This window comes from Lepus europaeus, chromosome 1 (genome assembly GCF_033115175.1).
Source record: "Lepus europaeus isolate LE1 chromosome 1, mLepTim1.pri, whole genome shotgun sequence".
NCBI lineage: Eukaryota > Metazoa > Chordata > Mammalia > Lagomorpha > Leporidae > Lepus > Lepus europaeus.
Genome location: NC_084827.1, coordinates 99,609,426 through 99,627,366, shown reverse-complemented (window position 1 = coordinate 99,627,366; position 17,941 = coordinate 99,609,426). Strand labels below are relative to the sequence as shown.

Sequence of the window (17,941 nt, the reverse complement as noted above, 5' to 3'; positions counted from 1 at the left end):
ATAGCTTTGGCTATTTGAGGTCTCCTGTGTCTCCATATGAATTTCAGCATCATTTTTTCCAGATCTGAGAAGAATGTCTTCAGTATCTTGATTGGTATTGCATTGAATCTGTAAATTGCTTTTGAGAGAAAGGACATTTTGATGATATTGATTCTTCCAATCCATGAGCATGGAAGAATTTTCCATTTTTTGGTATCCTCTTCTATTTCTTTCTTTAAGGTTTTGTAGTTTTCATCGTAGAGATCCTTAACATCCTTGGTTAAGTTTATTCCAAGGTATTTGATTGTTTTTGTAGCTATTGTGATGGGATTGATCTTAGAAGTTCTTTCTCAGCCATGCGTTGCCTGTGTATACAAAGGCTGTTGATTTTTGTGCATTGATTTTATATCCTGCTGCTTTGCCAAACTCTTCTATGAGTTCCAATAGTCTCTTAGTAGAGTTCTTTGTGTCCCCTAAATAAAGAAACATATCTTATGCAAAGAGGGATAGTTTGAGTTCTTCCTTCCCAATTTATATCCCTTTAATTTCTTTTTATTGCCTAATAGCTCTGGCTAAAACTTCCAGAACTATATTGAAGAGCAGTGGTGAGAGTGGGCATCCCTGTCTGGTACCAGATCTCAGTGGAAATGCTTCCAACTTTTCCCCACTCAATAGGATGCTGCCCATGGGTTTTTCATAAATTGCTTTGATTGTATTGAGGAATGTTCCTTCCATACCCAGTTTGCTTAGAGTTTTCATCATGAAAGGGTGTTGTATTTTGTCAAATGCTTTCTCTGCATCTATTGAGAGAATCATATGGTTTTTCTTCTGCAGTCTGTTAATGTGGTGTAGCACATTGATTGATTTGCCAACATTGAACCATCCCTGCATACCAGGGATAAATCCCACTTGGTCTGGGTGGATGATCTTTCTGATGTGTTGTTGCATTCTATTGGCCAGAATTTTATTGAGGATTTTTGCATCTATGTTCATCAGGGATATTGGTCTGTAATTTTCTTTCAATGCTGCATCTTTTTCCGGCTTAGGGATTAAGCTGATGCTGGCTTCAGAGGAAGAATTTGGGAGGATTCCCTCTTTTTCGATTGTTTTGAATAGTTTGAGAAGAATTGGAGTTAGTTCTTCTCTAAATGTCTGGTAGAATTCAGCAGTGATTCCATCTGGTCCTGGGCTTTTCTTTGTTGGGAGGTCCTTTATTACTGTTTCAATTTTGTCTCAGTTATGGTTCTGTTTAGGTTTTCTATGTCTTCCTGGTTCAATTTATGTAGGTTGCATGTTTCCAGAAATCTATCTATTTCTGATAGATTTCCCTGTTTGCTGGCATACAAGTCCTTGAAGTAATTTCTGATGATTCATTTCTGTAGTGTCTGTTGTTATGTTTCCATTTTCATTCTGATTTTATTGATTTAAGTCTTTTCTCTTCTTTTTTTAGTTAGTTGGGCCAATGGTGTGTCAATTTTGTTTATTTTTTCAAAAAACCAGCTCCTCGTTTGGCTGACTTTTTGTAATGTTTTTTTAGATTCAATCTTGTTGATTTCTTCTCTGATTTTAATTATTTCTCTTCTCCTGCTAGATTTGGGTCTGGTTTGCTGCAGATTTTCTAGATCCTTGAGATGAATTGAAAGCTCATTTATTTGGTGCCTTTCCAATTTCTTGATGTAGGCACCTATTGATATAAATTTTCCTTTTAACATTGCTTTTGCTGTATTCCATAGGTTTTGGTATGTTGTGCTGTTATCCTCATTTACTTCCAGAAAGTTTTTGATTTCTCTTTTTATTTCTTCTATGACCCGGTGTTCATTCAGGAGCATGTTGTTCAATCTCCATGTGTTTGCATATGCTCTAGGGATTCCTGAGTTGCTAATTTCCAACTTCATTCTATTATGGTCTGCGAAACTGCATCGTATTATTCTAATTCTTTTGAATTTGCTGAGACTTGCTTTATGGCCTAGTATGTGGTCAATCTTAGAGAAGTTTCCATGTACTGCTGAGAAGAATGTAAATATTTTATGTGTAGGATAAAAAGTTCTGTAGATATCTGTTAGATCCATTTGGGCTATAGTGTCGTTTAAATCTACTGTCTCCTTGTTGATCTTCTGTCCTGTTGATCTGTCTATTTCTGAGAGTGGAATATTGAAGTCCCCAGTACTATTGTATTGGAGTCTAAGTTCCCCTTTAAGTTCCTTAACAATTTTTTTAAATAAACCGGTGCCCTGTAATTAGGTGCATATACATTGATAATTGTTATATCTTCCTGTTGAATTGATCCCTTAATCATTATATAGTGCACCTCTTTGTCTCTCTTAACAGTTTTTGTGTTAAAGTTTATGTTGTCTGATATTAAGATGGCTATGCCTGCTCTTTTTTCATTTCTGTTGGCATGGTGTATCTGTTTTTGATAAGAGAAATTGTTCCTATTGAGGTAATCAGTGCTGTAATTCTGAAAGTCTTAGGGATAGTGTGTTCTCTGTTCTGTTGCATCTGTACAGTCTATTTCCATTCCCCCCACTCATACCTAGAACCCTGTGAGGTAAACAAAGTCTTTTTGATTGAAGCTACAGGCCTGAGCCACAGAAGGTTTATAGGAATGGTGGATGGACAAAATGTCACCACATTATTCAACTGCTGGTGGTGGCATTTCCTCCAGGTCCCAAGACAGGAACAGGCCCACCAGAAGACATCTTGGGCAATATTATCATTTGGCTGACTTATTACCCGAGTAGATCTCAAAACCAAACACTGGCGAAAGAAATGTCTCTATTTGGGGGCTTGGGTTGGAGTTTAGTAGGCAGTTGAACACTGGATTTTTATGCATTATTGAATTGAACCTTGCAAAATGGTCTATTTTCACTTGGGAAAAACTAGTAAGAGGAAGAGGAGTGATTTTAGTGCTAAATTAGTCTGTAGCTCCTTGAGGGGTGCTTTGGGCCCTTTAAAATTTTTTGTAGCTCCTTGCTGCCGTGACTTTTAAAAGTGAAGCACTAATGTTGAAAAGTTTCAAAAAAAAAAAAGAAAAAAAAGATAGAAAGGCCAGTGCCGTGGCTCAACAGGCTAATCCTCTGCCTAGTGGCGCCGGCACACCGGGTTCTAGTCCCGGTCAGGGCGCCGGATTCTGTCCCGGTTGCCCCTCTTCCAGGCCAGCTCTCTGCTGTGGCCTGGGGGTGCAGTGGAGGATGGCCCAAGTGCTTGGGCCCTGCACCCGCATGGGAAACCAGGATAAGCACCTGGCTCCTGCCTTCGGATTAACGCGGTGCACCCGCTGCAGCGCGCTGGCCGCGGGGGCCGTTGGAGGATGAACCAACGGCAAAGGAAGACCTTTCTCTGTGTCTCTCTCTCTCACTGTCCACTCTGCCTGTCAAAAATAAAAAAAAAAAAAAGAAAGAAAAGTTTCACAAAAAATGCCTCTGTCTGACGATCTCTCTTTTTTTTCTTTTGAATAGATTTGTTTTTATGTACAATTGCCCAACCAATACTTAGCTCTTCAGTCCCTCTAGTCTCAGATAGTTTTCTGTTTGTTGCTTCATTGCAAAGCCTTCATTTTTGGTCAAATACCATTCAAATATACTGGGGAAATGTGTCTATAAACTGAATGTAAATATTACATGGCTACCAGTGGCCAATATGAATCATTTGGAGCAATCAATCAAGTACAAACTTTCATCTCCTAACAGTTTATGCTAAGAAATATAAATTAATTAATTTGTAGATCTGGCAAATCTCCTAAATATCAAAATTGTCCCACAGTTTTGATAAAGAAGAAGAGCTCAGCAAGGGAGGAAAAGTGGAGACCATCCTGCGTGGCCTGATCTTTGCTCTTTCATCTTGACTTTTAAAGAAAGAAATAGGAAGTTGTGAGGAGGTATCAGGGTAGCGCACTGTTCTGGGAGAAGCGCATGCACCTAAACCAGTTCTAAATTTAATTTGGGCAGTAGCAACCACCAGTGAGTGACTTTCATCATAACCATTCCCCACTGGATCTCTAGGGAAAGCAGCGAAATTCACAAATGAAAGTTCTTTCCTTCCTTTCTTGCAGCCTCCCTGTCTTCCTCTCTCCCTTTTTTCCTTCTCTTTACCTTGCTAATACAATGGGATCTCTGTATTTGTGAGTTCTTCATCCAACAGATTGAGCAAACTTCATATGGAAAATGCTAGAAAAAAAATTGGCTCTGTCATGAACAGATACAGACTTCTTTTCCTTGTCATTATTTTTTAAACAATACAGTATACCAGCTATCTAAGTAGCATTTTCATTATGTCAGGTATTATAAGTAATCTTGCAATGATGTAAAGTGTATGGGAGGCTGTGTATAGGTTATATGCAAATATGACATTTTTATATAAGGGACTTGAGCATCCACAGATTTTGAACCAATCCCCCAGGATGTCGAGGGATGACTGTACTTCCTTTCATTGCGTTTTCTAGGCTTAATGTATTCTAGAGCTTATATAGGGGAGATATTTGTGAGCAAGACTTTCACACATCCAGGCTGGTGCTTTTCTCTCATTTTCCCCATCCGCTTCCATTTAATTTGTTAGGGAGTGAAATAAGTTGAGTCAGCAATACAGCTGCCCAGACCTCACTTTTGGAATTTAATGCTACCCCCCATGGAGCTGCTTATTCCATGGAGAATGCATCTCAGTGGGCACAGAAAATGCCTCAAATTTAGAAATTATCAAATAATAATAGTTCTGTAATTAAGAATGTAGAACTTGCTAGAAAAATTAGGATGCTTGCCAAAGGTAACTATTATTAAAATGTATTTTAGCTGCATTATTGCCTTATATCATGATCTATTGAGTGTAATCCTACAGTTTTTCTTCATTTATGTCCTCTTGAGATCACAGCAACATTTGGCTTAAAGCAAAGTTTTACAAATGTTTTCTTTTAAAATCACTCAGTGTTTAAGGAGTTCTTTCTGGATGGTGTTGCTAGCTTTTTCTGGATGGTGTTGTTAGTTTTCTTGTAGCTGAGTAATCTTTTTTTTTTCTTTTCCCTTTACTAACAGTCAATCAGTAAATTTGTTCACAGAAGTAGAAACAATTGCCCATCTGCATGAATATCCTGAAAGTAGTCACCATCCATAGAGCAGTGTGCCTCTCTGAAGATTATTCTGTTTTAAGGGTTGCTGACCTTTGCCTCATTATTGGTTGCCATAGTGATGATCTGAGTGCTTCTTAATAGAGCTTTAATGAAGTGAAGACAGGGGGCTTTTCAATGCTAGTGTTTGTATTGACAGTTCCTCACAACATATACCAAAATGAAATTTAATTATATAAATGCCTATAGCAGCAGAATTTTATTTTTAAGTATGTGTAAAGAGATGTTTTTAAAAAATAAACTGCTGTAGGCAATTAAATGAATTCTGTGGTGTTCTTAGACATAAATGTATAGGTAACAAACTGAAAGATCATTATGAAATGAGAATAAGTTATTTAATAATAGCAAACATGAGAAGGTTCAAGTACTATGGTTAATGGCTTCTAAAACAAGGTCAAGGCACCTGTTGTAAGGAACACTCCAATCAAGTTCTCCTTATATGTTCCTGTACAAATTCTTCTTTTTTTAGATTTATTTATTTATTTGAAAGGCAGAGTTACAGAGAAAGAGAGAGTCAGTGTCAGAGAAAGAGGTCTTCCATACACTGGTGTACTCCCCAAATGACTACAATGGCTGGAGCTTGGCCAGGCCAAAGCCAGGAACCAGGAGCTTCTTCCTGGTCACCCAAATGGATGCAGGGGTAAAAGCACTTGAGCCATCTTCCACTGCTTTCCTAGACACACTAGCAGGGAGCTGGATTAGAAGTGGAGCAGCTGGAACTCAAATTGGTGCCTATATGGAATGTTGGTAATGCAGGCAGCACTTTAATCTGCTGTGCCACAGTGACAGCCCTCCTGTACAAATCAAACCCAAGGGAAGGAGCTTACTGCTCCAGTTTATGGGAATATATGTTTAAAAAAAAAGTGGGGAGAGAGCAATCCCAGTGAAGAGTTATGGAGAAAACAGCAGAGGAAACTATACAAATTAGAGGGACACTGTGGACATACATGGAGGGTGTGGACATGCATAACTCAGGACCCCAGCAGCTGAGAGTCTCAGAACCAGCTTTGGAGTGAGGTGAGATCAGATTGCAGCAGCACGAGCCACTGGCAATAAAGCTATGGGAAGAGCCTGGTGTGAGTCTGACATGGAGCTTTGTGAGAGGCAGGGTGTCTGCCAAACCAGAAGGGGAAAAAATAGGGAATGCTTCTCTCTCCCTGACCACCTGGCACTGGCGTTCTGTAACTAGCTGAGAGAGGGTGAGCACCATTTTGGATGTATGCAACAGCTGCACCAGACTGTGTCCAAGTGCCCAGCAACCAGTCAAGAGGGGATGCCCCAGTCTGACTGGAAGAACTTACAGGGGGCTGGGAGCTCATGACTGTGGGAGCCTTGTGTGCAGAGACTGGAAAATACTGTGGCTGTGTGGGAGGGCACATGCTCGGAGCTCTCTGATTTCCTGGTGAGGGTCATTGCTGCAAGATCAGTGCTCACACCAAGGGCTGAACAGATCCTTTGTGTGATTCTTGTGGCAGCAAGGATAAAAACTGTACCCACTGGGGCTAGTAGCTAGACACTTGTCTCTTTTTTATTTATTTATTTGGCAGGTAGAGTTGCAGACAATGAGAGAGAGAGAGAGAGAGACAGAGAGAAAAGTCTTCCTTCTGTTGGTTCACTCCCCAAATAGCCGCTGTGGCTGGCGCTGCACCGATCTGAAGCCAGGAGCCAGGTGCCTCTTCCTGGTCTCCCATGCGGGTGCAGGGGCCCAACACTTGGGCCATCCTCTACTGCCCTCCCGGGCCACAGCAGAGAGCTGGACTGGAAGAGGAGCAACCAGGACTAGAACCCGGTGCCCATATGGGATGCTGGTGCTGCAGGCAGAGGATTAACCAAGTGAGCTACAGCACCGGCTTTGCATTTGTCTCCTTTGAGGAAAGGTGGTGAGCATGAGACTATGCCAACAAGGCAGAACAAACCTCCCCTCTGATTTAAAAAAAGAGAGAGAGATTTTTCATGCTCATATTGGTTGTCACATCAGACATTCCCTTCACACTGGAACACTGAACAGAACTCTCTGACCACACCCAGCACACATCTCTGATATTCTCTGAAAGAATGGACACTCCACTAAGCCACAGAGGCATAGTTCAAAGATAAAAGCCATCACAGGAAAAATAAATCAACAAGTATCACCACAAATGCCTAATAATAAACACAGCAACTCAAGAAACAATAATAAGGAAGACAACATTGTGCCCCCAAAAGAACACACTTCAATACTAGAATGTGAAGATAAAGATATTGATGAAATGCCAGAAATGGGATTCAAAAAATTGATCATAGGATTACTCAGAAATAATCAGAAGCAAATTCATGAACTAAAAAAATCTATACATGACATGAATGAAAATTTTCTCACAAAAAAGAAATTCTAGATTACTTTCAGAGGATCTCCAGTTATACTGACAGTGGACTTCTCATCAGAAACCCTACAGGCTAGGAGAGAATGACAGGATATATTCCATGTCATAAGAAAAAAGAACTGTCAACCCAGAATACCATACCCTGCAAAGCTCTCATTTAAAAGAATTTGTCACCACTCATCTAGCCTTACAAAAGATGCTTAAGGGTGTGCTACATACAGAAACACAGAAACATGGTCATCACTGTGAAAGAAGGTGAAGGCAGAACATCTCCCAGTTAAAATACAAAAGAAGTAAAAAGTAAACAATAGAAATATTTATGGAAAAATGACAGAGCTAAGTTGTTACTTATCAAAAGTCACCTTGAATGTAAATGGCCTCAACTCTCCAGTTAAAAGATACACACTGGCTGAATGGATTAAAAGACAAAACCCGTCTATTTACTGCCTACAAGAAACACATCTCACCAACAAAGACACATGCAGACTGAAGGTGAAATGATGGAAAAAGATATTCCATGCTAACAGAAACCAAAAAACAGTTGGTGTAGCCGTCCTAATGTCAGACAAAATAGACTTTAACACAAAATCTGTTGAAAGAGACAAGGAAGGGCATTATGTAATGATTAAGGCATCAATTCAACAGGAAGATGACACTATTATAAATGTATATGCACCTAATTACAGAGCACCTGGCTATTTAAAAGAAATGTTAATGGATCTAAATGGAGACATAGACTCCAACAAAATAATAATGGAGGACTTCATTACTCCAGTTTCAGCAATGGACAGATCATCCAGAGAGAAAATCAGCAAGGAAACAACAAAGTTAATCGACACTATAGACCAAACTGACCTAATGGATATCTACAGAACTTTTCATCCTACAGTTGCAGAATATACATTCTTCTCACCTATGCATGGAACTTTATCTAGGATAGACCACAGGCTAGGCCATAAAGCAAGTCTCAGCACATTCAAAAGAATTGAAATCATACCATGACTCTTCTCTGTCCACAATGGAATGAAGTTGAAAATCAACAACTCAAGAATCTTTAGAACATATATAAACACATAGAGACTGAATGACATGCTCCTGAATGAACAGTGGGTCATTGAGGAAATCAAAAGAGAAATCAAAAAATCCCTGGAGATGAATGAAGAAAGCAATACAACATATCAAACGTATGGGATACAGCAATAGCAGTGTTAAGAGGAAAGTTTTAGCAATTGATGCCTATATCAAGAAATTGGAAAGGCACCAAATAAATGAGCTATTGGTGCATCTCAAGGGCCTAGAAAAACAACAGCAAGCCAAATCCAAAACTAGTAAGAGAAAAGAAATAATTAAAACTAGTGAAGACAAAAAGTCATTTTGTATATGTATTTGAGTTTTACTGCATTGTATATTTTTTCATTTGGTACACAAAGGAATGTATTCTTCATAGTTTTATTCTTTTAACATGTGAACTATTAAAGTTTACTCTGGTTCCTAACATTAAAAAAGGAAAACTAGTGAAGAAATAAACAAAAATTAAACAATACAAAAGATCAGCAAAATGAAAAACTTTTTTTTAAAAAAATATATAATATTGACACACCATTGTCCCAATTAATCAAAAAAGGAGAAGACTCAAATCAATAAAATCAGAGATGAAAAAGAGAATGTAACAATAGACACCATAGAAAAACAAAAAGAATAATCAGAAATTACTACAAAGAGCAGTATGCCAACAAATTAGGAAACCTAGAAGAAATTGGTTAGATTCCCTGACACATACAACCTACTAAATTGAGCCATGAAGACTTAGAAAATCTAAGCCAACTAGTAACTAAGACAGAAATTGAACCAGTAATAAAGACCTTCCCAGCAAAGAAAAGATCCTCCCAGCAAAGACCAGATGGCTCCACTGCTGAATTCTACCATAAATTTAAAGAACTAACTCCACTTCTTCTTAAGCTATTCAAAGTAATTGCAAGGGAGGGAATCCTCCCCAACTCCTTCTATGAGACCTGTACCACCTAAATTCCTAAACCTGAAAAAGAGAACAGAGAAAGAGAACTACAGACCAATTTACTTGATGAACATAAATGCAAAAATCCTTATCAAAATACTAGCCAAATAAATCCAACAACACATCAGAAAGATCATTCACCCAGATCAAGTGGGATTTATCCTTGGTGTGCAGTGGTGGTTCAACATTTGCAAATCTATCAATATCATACATCACATCAACAAATTAAAGAACAAAAACCATATAATTACCTCAATAGATGCAGATAAATGTTTGATAAAATACAACACCTTTTCATGATGAAAATCTGAAGCAAATTGAGAACAAAAGGAACTTTTCTCAACACAATCAAGGTAATTTATCACAAATCCATGGCTAGCATCCTATTGATTGGGGAAAAGTTGAAGGCATTCCCACTGAGATCTGGAACCAGTCAAAGAGGTCCACTCTCACTATTGCTATTTAATATAGTCCTGGAAGTTTTAACTAGAACCATTAGGCAAGAAAAAGAAATCAAAGGGATATAAATTGGGAAGGAAGGCAACTATCCCTATTTGCAGATGACATGATTCTATACATATAGGGGATCCAAAAGACACCACCAAGAGATTATTGTAACTCATAGAATTTGGTGAAGTGGCAGGATATAAAGTCAATATGGGAAATCAGCAAGGAAACAACAAAGTTAATCGGAACTATAGATTTGTATACACAATCAATGCCATAGCTGATAAAGAACTTCTACGATCAATTCCTTACATAATAGCTACAAAAATATCAAATACCTTGGAATAAATTTAACCAAGGATGTCAAAGATCTTACAAGGAGAAATACAAAACATTAAAGAAAAAAATAGAAAAAGACACAAAAAAGTGGAAAAATCTTCTATGTTCATGGATTGGAAGAATAAATATCATCAAAAAGTCCATACTTCCAAAAGCAACTTACAGATTCAGTGTGATACCAATCAAAAACATTCTTCTCAGATCTAGAAAATATGATGCTGAAATTCATGTGGAAACACAGGAGAACACGAATAGCTAAAGCAATCTTATACAACAAAAACAAAGCTGGAGGCATCACAATACCAGATTACAGAACATAGCACAGGGCAGTTATAATCAAAACAGCCTGGTACTGGTTCAAAAGCAGATGGATAGATCAATGAAATGCCAGAAATCAACCCACACATCTACAACCAACTTATTTTTGACAAAGGAGCTAAAATCAATCCCTGGAGCAAGGACAGTCTCTTCAACATATGGTGCTGGGAAAACTGGATCTCCACATGCAAGCATGAAACAAGTCCCCTACTTTACACCTTACACAAAAATCTACTCAAAATGGATTAAATACCTAAATCTATGACCCAATACCATCAAATTTTTTGGGAAGATTGGGGAAACTCTGCTTAGGCAGAGTTCTCAGAAAGGACCCCAGTGGCACGAAAATCAAAGCCAAAATTGACAAATGGGATTACATCAAATTGAGAAGCTTTTCCCCTGCAAAAGAAACACTCAGCAAAGTGAAAAGGCATCTGACACAATGGGAGAAATTGTTTGCAAACTATGTAACTGATAAAGGATTAATAATCAGTATATATAAAGAGCTCAAGAAACTCAGCAATGACAAAACAACCAATCCAGTTAAGAAATGGGCGAAGGACTTAAACAGGCATTCCTCAAAAGAGGAAATTGAAATGGCCTTCAGACATGTGAAAAAATGCTCCAGATCACTACCCATCAGGGAAATGCAAAAGCCATTATAATGTGGTCTCACCAACCCCATAATGGCTTTCATACGGAAATCAACAAACAACATTGTTGATGGGAATGTAAACTTCTGCAGCCAATGTGGGAGATTTATGGAAATACCTCAGAAATCTGAATATAAACCTACCATATGACCCAGCCATCTCACTCCTAGGAATTTTCCCAATGCAAATAATATCAGCATCAGCATACAAAAAATTTATCTGTACTCCCATGTTTATTTCAGCTCAATTCGCAATAGCTAAAATATGGAATCAACCCAAATGTCCATCAACTGAAGACTGGATAAATAAATTATGGGATTTGTACACCATGGAATACTACACAGTGGTAAAAAAATGAAATCTGGTCATTTGCAACAAAATGGATGAAACTGCAGAACATCATACTTAATGAGATAAGCCATTCCCAAAAGGATAAATGCCATTTATTCTCCCTGATCTGTGATAACTAATAGGGCAGCTGAAAGGTAATCTATAGATGTGAAATTGATACTTTGAGATGCAATGACTTTGAGCAGCTCTTGTTTTGACTGTTAAGGAAGTTTTTTTTTTTTTTCATACCATTTCATGAAACTTTACTTAGTAAAGAGTTAGTTGTATATGTATAAATTTAACTGAAAATAGAATTTAGTAAAAGACAAGAATGGGAATAGGAGAGGGGGGGAGGAAGAGGGGTGTGAGTGGGTGTGAAGGGTGGGTAAGGTGGGAAGAATCACTATATATCTAAAGTTGTATTTATGAAATGCATGAAGTTTGTATTCCTTAAATAAATGGTTTCTGGGAAAATAAACCCAAGGGAAGCCACGTTGGTGATCAGCTGAAATTCACTGTGCAAACTAGAAGAGTATGTTTCTTAAGTTCACTTGGCAGTTTTAAGTCTTTTATTTACTGAGAGTAGATAGACTACTATATTTAGCATTACCTATTATATATAATATATCAATCATATCTATCTATCTAGATGAACAAACTTCTGAGGAATTTGATTTTTCTTTTTCTTTAGAGTTAGTAACACTTGTTTTCAAGTGATATTCATGTAGTTTTGGTTGTGTAAGTAATATGAAAATAAAGTTAATATAATAAGCTCTTTAACACTGTTGGTACAAAGAAAGAGGTCTGAGCAATGGCCTTACTTACAAGGTCCATTGTCATTGTCATTTATTTAGACTCTAAAGTGCAGGTATTATAATATTGCTTTCCAGGACTGGTCTCTGACCCTCTCCCTGTCCTATACAGAATTAGCTGGTGTTGTAGTTTGCTCTAGGTTCAAAGCCAAAAGGTGGCAGCCCATACCTGGAGTCGAGCTTCTTATTTTTATTTAAGATTTTTTGTTTATTTGTTAGAGAAGTAGGGTTACAGACAGAGAAAAGGAGAAACAGAGAGGTAAAGTCTTCCATCCTCTGATTCAATCCCCAAAGGGCCGTTAACAGTCAGAGCTGGGCCAATCCCAAGCCAGGGTCCAGAAGTTTCTTCTTGGTCTCCCACATGGGTACAGGGGCTCAAGCACTTGGGCCATCTTTTCTGCTGCCTTCCCAGGCCATAGCAGAGAACCGTATCAGAAGATGGGCAGCCGGAACACAAACCGGTGCCCATACAGGATGCCACGTAAGCCTACTTTGCCACTGTGCCAGCACCCTGGAATCCAACTTCTGTGTCTTTCTGGAGAGTCTGTGTGCTTCTTCTATATATTTGAGGACCTGAGTCTCCTCAATTCTGTTTCTTTAATGTATGAAATATCAGGGTACTTCAAAAAGTTCATGGAAAGAGGGAATGTTAAATTTATTTTAGTGCAAAAGTTTTTGAAATGCATGCAGGTTTTTTTTCATAGTACACATTTTCCATGAAATTTTTGAAGACCTCCTCAAGCAATCCAAAGTTTGTTATAAACAAAAATTAGCATCTATGATGGTGGGACATGGGGATTAAATTAAATTTTGGGGGAAACTTAATTTTGTGAATGAAAAGAAAGTGAATAATGTGCTAATTTCAAGTGTCAAAATGACCTCTGAAAAACACAGGAGGCGCTATCTCCCTGTGATGGGACTACGAAAGAAGTACTTGAGCCCCTGCACTCACATGGGAGACCCTGATGAAGCTTCTGGCTTTCACCTGTCACAGTCCCCCTGCTGTTGAGGCCATTTGGGGAGTGAACCAGTGGATGGAAGATTTCTGTTTCTCTCTTTTTCTCTGTAACTCTGCCTTTCAAATAAATAAAATAAATCTTTAAAAAGAAAAATGAAAAGCACAAGAAATATTTGTCCTTGTAAATTTCTTTTTATGTCATTTATTTTTTTCTGAATTTCAAAACAAATATTTCTTAAATTTGTGATCTTTAAGTTAAAATTTGGCTATATTTGTTTAAAATTAGATATTTACAATTATTTCTTTATGTTATCTGATTTTAATTATCAAATGGATTTTTTCTAAAAAGAAAAATTATTATATCACTTATTAGGGATGAAACCAGTAGACCTTTGGTGATTAGGCCAGTTAAGAATTCGTGGAGCATCTATTATGTTTCAGGCAGCATTATAGACACGTGGAATATGGTTGGAGCAAAGTAGGCAAATGTCTTCATCTCATGAAGCTTGTTCTTTCTTTGGATTGAAATCATAACCAGTAAATAATCTTATAATGCACCAGGTAGTGATAAGATCCAATTTAATATAAAGCAGGACAAGCATCTAAGGAGTGAACAGGGAATGGGAAGGAAGTGCTATTTTAGGTAGCCTTGTCAGCCAAGACCACCAGGCTTATTGCATTAGCTTTCTAATTGGTCTCTTGCTTTTATGTTTGCTTCCTTAGTGTCTATGCAAGCAAGTCACTCAAAATATCTTAGATCATATCTCTTGTCGGCTCAGAACCCTGTAACCACTTCTACTTAGAAGAAAGTTCACAGTCCTGCTCTTTGCCTCCAAGGCACCACTTCCTGACCCCATTTCCTTTTGTTTACTGCACTCCAGGCATTTGTTGTTTCTGAACACAACAAGTAGGCCCCCACCCCAGGGACCTTCACACTGACTTTCTCTTCCACAAACTCTCCTTTTGTTATAGCTCCTTCGTTTCATTTGGTTTGCCTCCTAACTGCCCAGAGTGGCATCCATGACCATCTACCCAATGTAGTATGCTACCATCAGGTTTTCTCTGTCTTCCTTGCGTGCTTTTCTTTTAAATTTAATTTTTTGCATTTTAATCTTGAGAGAGAGGAGGAGGGAGAGGGAGAGGGAGAGGGAGAGGGAGGGGAGAGAGAGAGAGAGAGAGAGAGAGAGAGAGAGAGAGAGAGAGAGGTATTTTCCATCTACTGTCTCATTCTGTTTCATTCCCCAAATGCCTGCAACAGCTAAGGCTGGGCCAGGGCAGAACCAGAAATCTGGTACTCAATCCAAGTTTCGCACCTGGGTGCCAGGGACCCAAGAGCTGACCCATCATCTGCTGCCCCCCAGGCTGTGCATTCACAGGAAGCTGGGATTGGAAACAGGCACTCTGACATGAGATCTACCTGCTTAGTAGGGTGTATGGAAACACACGCACACAAAAGCCGGGATTTGAACCCTTTACTCATGGTTGTACCATCCACCCCTGGAATATTGGCAACATAGCTCAAGAGCCTGATAATTATCTGTGGAATGAATGAATGAAAGAATGAATATGCTCTAAGGAGGGACTGCTGAATATTGGGGGAGAAAATAACAGGCAGATAAGCACCGCCTTCTTGGGAGGTTTTAAAAGAGATCCCATATGTTAGTGCTTTTCCATGATCCTAATTCTCTCTCCTGTTGTCCCCTAGTGTATCTGTTCTTCCTACTCCATTTCTGCATCATTGCTGACACTAAAGAGAGTCTTTACCAATGAACACAAGTGCATACTGTGGAGCTGCATAGTCTAGATTGGAAATTTTTGTGATTACATCTCCAATTTCTAACATGTTTAAAAATGGGTTGATTTGTGGTTGTGTTCTTTCTGTTTTTTAACTGCAGCATCACCAAATGCCCCCAAACTTGGACCCATGGAGCTGACTGTTGTTATTATTGTGCCTGTTTGCCTGCTGTCCATAGCTGCCATGCTGACAGTATGGGCGTGCCAAGGACGACAGTGCACCTACAGAAGGAAAAAGAGACAGAATGTGGAGGAACCACTATCTGAGTGCAATCTGGTAAATGCTGGCAAAACTCTCAAAGATCTGATTTATGATGTGACTGCCTCTGGATCTGGCTCTGGTATGTGCTCCTTGTCCATTTTTGAGTCTCTTAATTGACAAAAGCATTTTTAAACAAAAAAGGGCCAAATACTATGAATCCCACAATCTGAAATGCTTAGTAGGTAGTACATGGGAAACTCTGATATGACAACTTCTGCTAGGATTGATGAAGTGAAAAAACTGCTATGAGCTAAGAATTAAGTCTTCTCGTTGCCTTTGTAGCTTGAGGCATTCAGATTCTCATTTTCAAACTGGTTAAGAATACAGTGTCTCTTCTCTCATTCCTATCTTTCCCTGTTATGGCCAGTTATAATCACTGTTGCCTTCTTGGTAGTGTTTTATGGACACAAGAAAGTAAAAGTTACTGTGTTTAAGGCATTGGGTTCTGGGGAAAAGATAGTAGTTGTGCAAAGTAATGTTCTTTGGGCACTTTTACTTGTAGAAGTTTTCAGAATCTGCCAGTGACCTTCTGACATGTGTGGAGTTAACTGGGAATTGACCTGAAATTAAATTGAGACTAGGAGGGGCCTTCAACAAGTTCTTGGAAAATATATAGTATGAAAAAACTATGCATGGATTAAATTTTTTGCCTCAAAATTAGTTAATCTTAATGTTATATATATAAATATATATTTAAGATTTCTTTATTTATTTGAAAGGCGGAGTTACAGAGAGAGAGAGGGAAGGAGAGATAGAAAGTGAGATGGAGAAGGGAGAAGGGAGAGGGGAGAGGAAGAGGGAGGGAGAGAGGGAGAGAGGGAGAGAGGGAGGGAGGGAGAGAGAGAATCTTCCATCTGCTAGTTTACTCCCCAAATGGCTGCAACAGTCAGAGCTGGGATGATCAAAACCCAGGAGCCAGGAGCTTCTTCCAGGTCTGCCACATGGGTACAGGGGCCTAAGGACTTCAGCAGTCTTCTGTTGCATTCCCAGGTGCATTAGCAGGGAGCTGAATTGGAAGTGGAGCAGGGAGGACTCAAATAGGCACCCATGTGGGATGCTGGCATTGCAGGCAGCTGCTTTACCTGCTATACCACAGTGCTGGCCCCATAATACATATATATATATATACATACATAATATATATATACATAATATATATACATAATATATATATATAATGTTTATCAGAAAGAGAGTTAGGTAAAGGGAGAGGAAGAAAGAAAGAGACACAATAAGATCTGTTGATTTACCTTTGAAGTGTTTATAACATCTGAAGTGGGACTAGACTGAAACCAGGAGCCAGGAACTCAATCTGGGTCTTCCACATGGGTTGTAGGGACTCAAGAACATGAGCCATCCCCTGCTACCTCTCAGGGTACATATTAACAGGAAGTTGGAATCAGAAATGGAATGGAAGAGCCGGGCTCAAACCAGGCACCCCTATATTGGATGCAAGTGTCCCAAGCAGTGACTTAACTGCTGCACCAAATGTCTGCCCTGTCTCCTTTTTAGTTTATTTTGTGTTTTCTTATAGAAAGAAAGAAGTAAGCCCAGGCACAGATGATTTCTTTAAAGACAAATTCAAAAGAATTTTAGGCATTATTTTTCCAAAGCCAGTTGCACATGATTGGCAGTGACCACTGGCTCAAAGTAACTGCTGGCCTCCTTGCCTTTGATAACCAGAGAGCAAGTCTATCTGCAGCAAGGCTTCAGTCACAAAAGCTCACCTGTGGGGATGGAATCGGGTGAGTCTGCTTCCCCTGTGTGTCTCTTAATTGGTCAGTGACCCTAAACATGAAGCAGTTTTGTCAGATGCTGAGAAACAAAGAATTGTAAAGCTTATCCTTGACCTGGTCAGGGAAACATTTCAAGGAGATATAAAGCTTGCAACGAAGGAAAATAGACTCATGCTTTACTGCACTATTGTTGAGAGCAGATTGTGTCTCCCATGGCTTCTAAGGGCCTGAGTAGGTTACTGTTTTCTTCTCGTAGCATGACAATTGTATTGGATGTTGACACCACAGAAAGGTGCCTGTCTACAAAACGGGCATCTGTTTTTACAATCCCTGGTCAAAAGTTGAAATTAAATCTACAGGGAGAGGCCAAGTCTATGTTTCTTCAAGTGACATCTCTTGGTGTATAATGCAAGAATTGCTCAGACTCATTGTGGGGTTGTTTTGAAAGATACAGAAGCAACTTTCATTGAATTTTACTGTCTCACCCTAATTGCTGCACTGAGTAGTTTATATATTCTGTGGTCTTTGTCCCTGGTCTGCACCATTGATTGTATGTTTGATCAATGTGCAGTTGGAAAACATTGGCTTACCCAATTCTCTAGCCATTTGTTATGTTGCTGCTGGTGGGGCTGTTGTTGGTGATGTTTTTGGGAGTGGATGCTTGTGTATGTGTGTGCAAGGTGAGGGTGGGGTAGAGGGAGGAATTGAGAGACTGAGATTGGTTTTAGCTTAATAATTGTGAGTCAACGTGTAGTGTGTGGTCATTAATAAAACTGACTGCAGCCTACAAAAGCAGTCCTTTTATGAGGCTCTAGTAGTC

The 17,941-nt window shown here is 39.0% G+C and overlaps 1 protein-coding gene across 3 annotated transcripts in view; it reads left to right on the top strand.

The window, feature by feature from the left end:
• ACVR1C (activin A receptor type 1C) overlaps positions 1 to 17,941 on the top strand; it is a 70,383-nt gene that overhangs the window by 32,524 nt on the left and 19,918 nt on the right. Inside the window, exon 2 of one of the 3 annotated variants that reach the window (XM_062199898.1) lies at positions 15,225 to 15,464. The exons of the other annotated variants lie outside the window; for them this stretch is intronic. Within the exon in view, the coding sequence (XP_062055882.1) occupies positions 15,225 to 15,464 (240 nt within the window). The remainder of the gene's footprint in view (positions 1 to 15,224; positions 15,465 to 17,941) is intronic. 3 annotated transcript variants of the gene reach the window in all.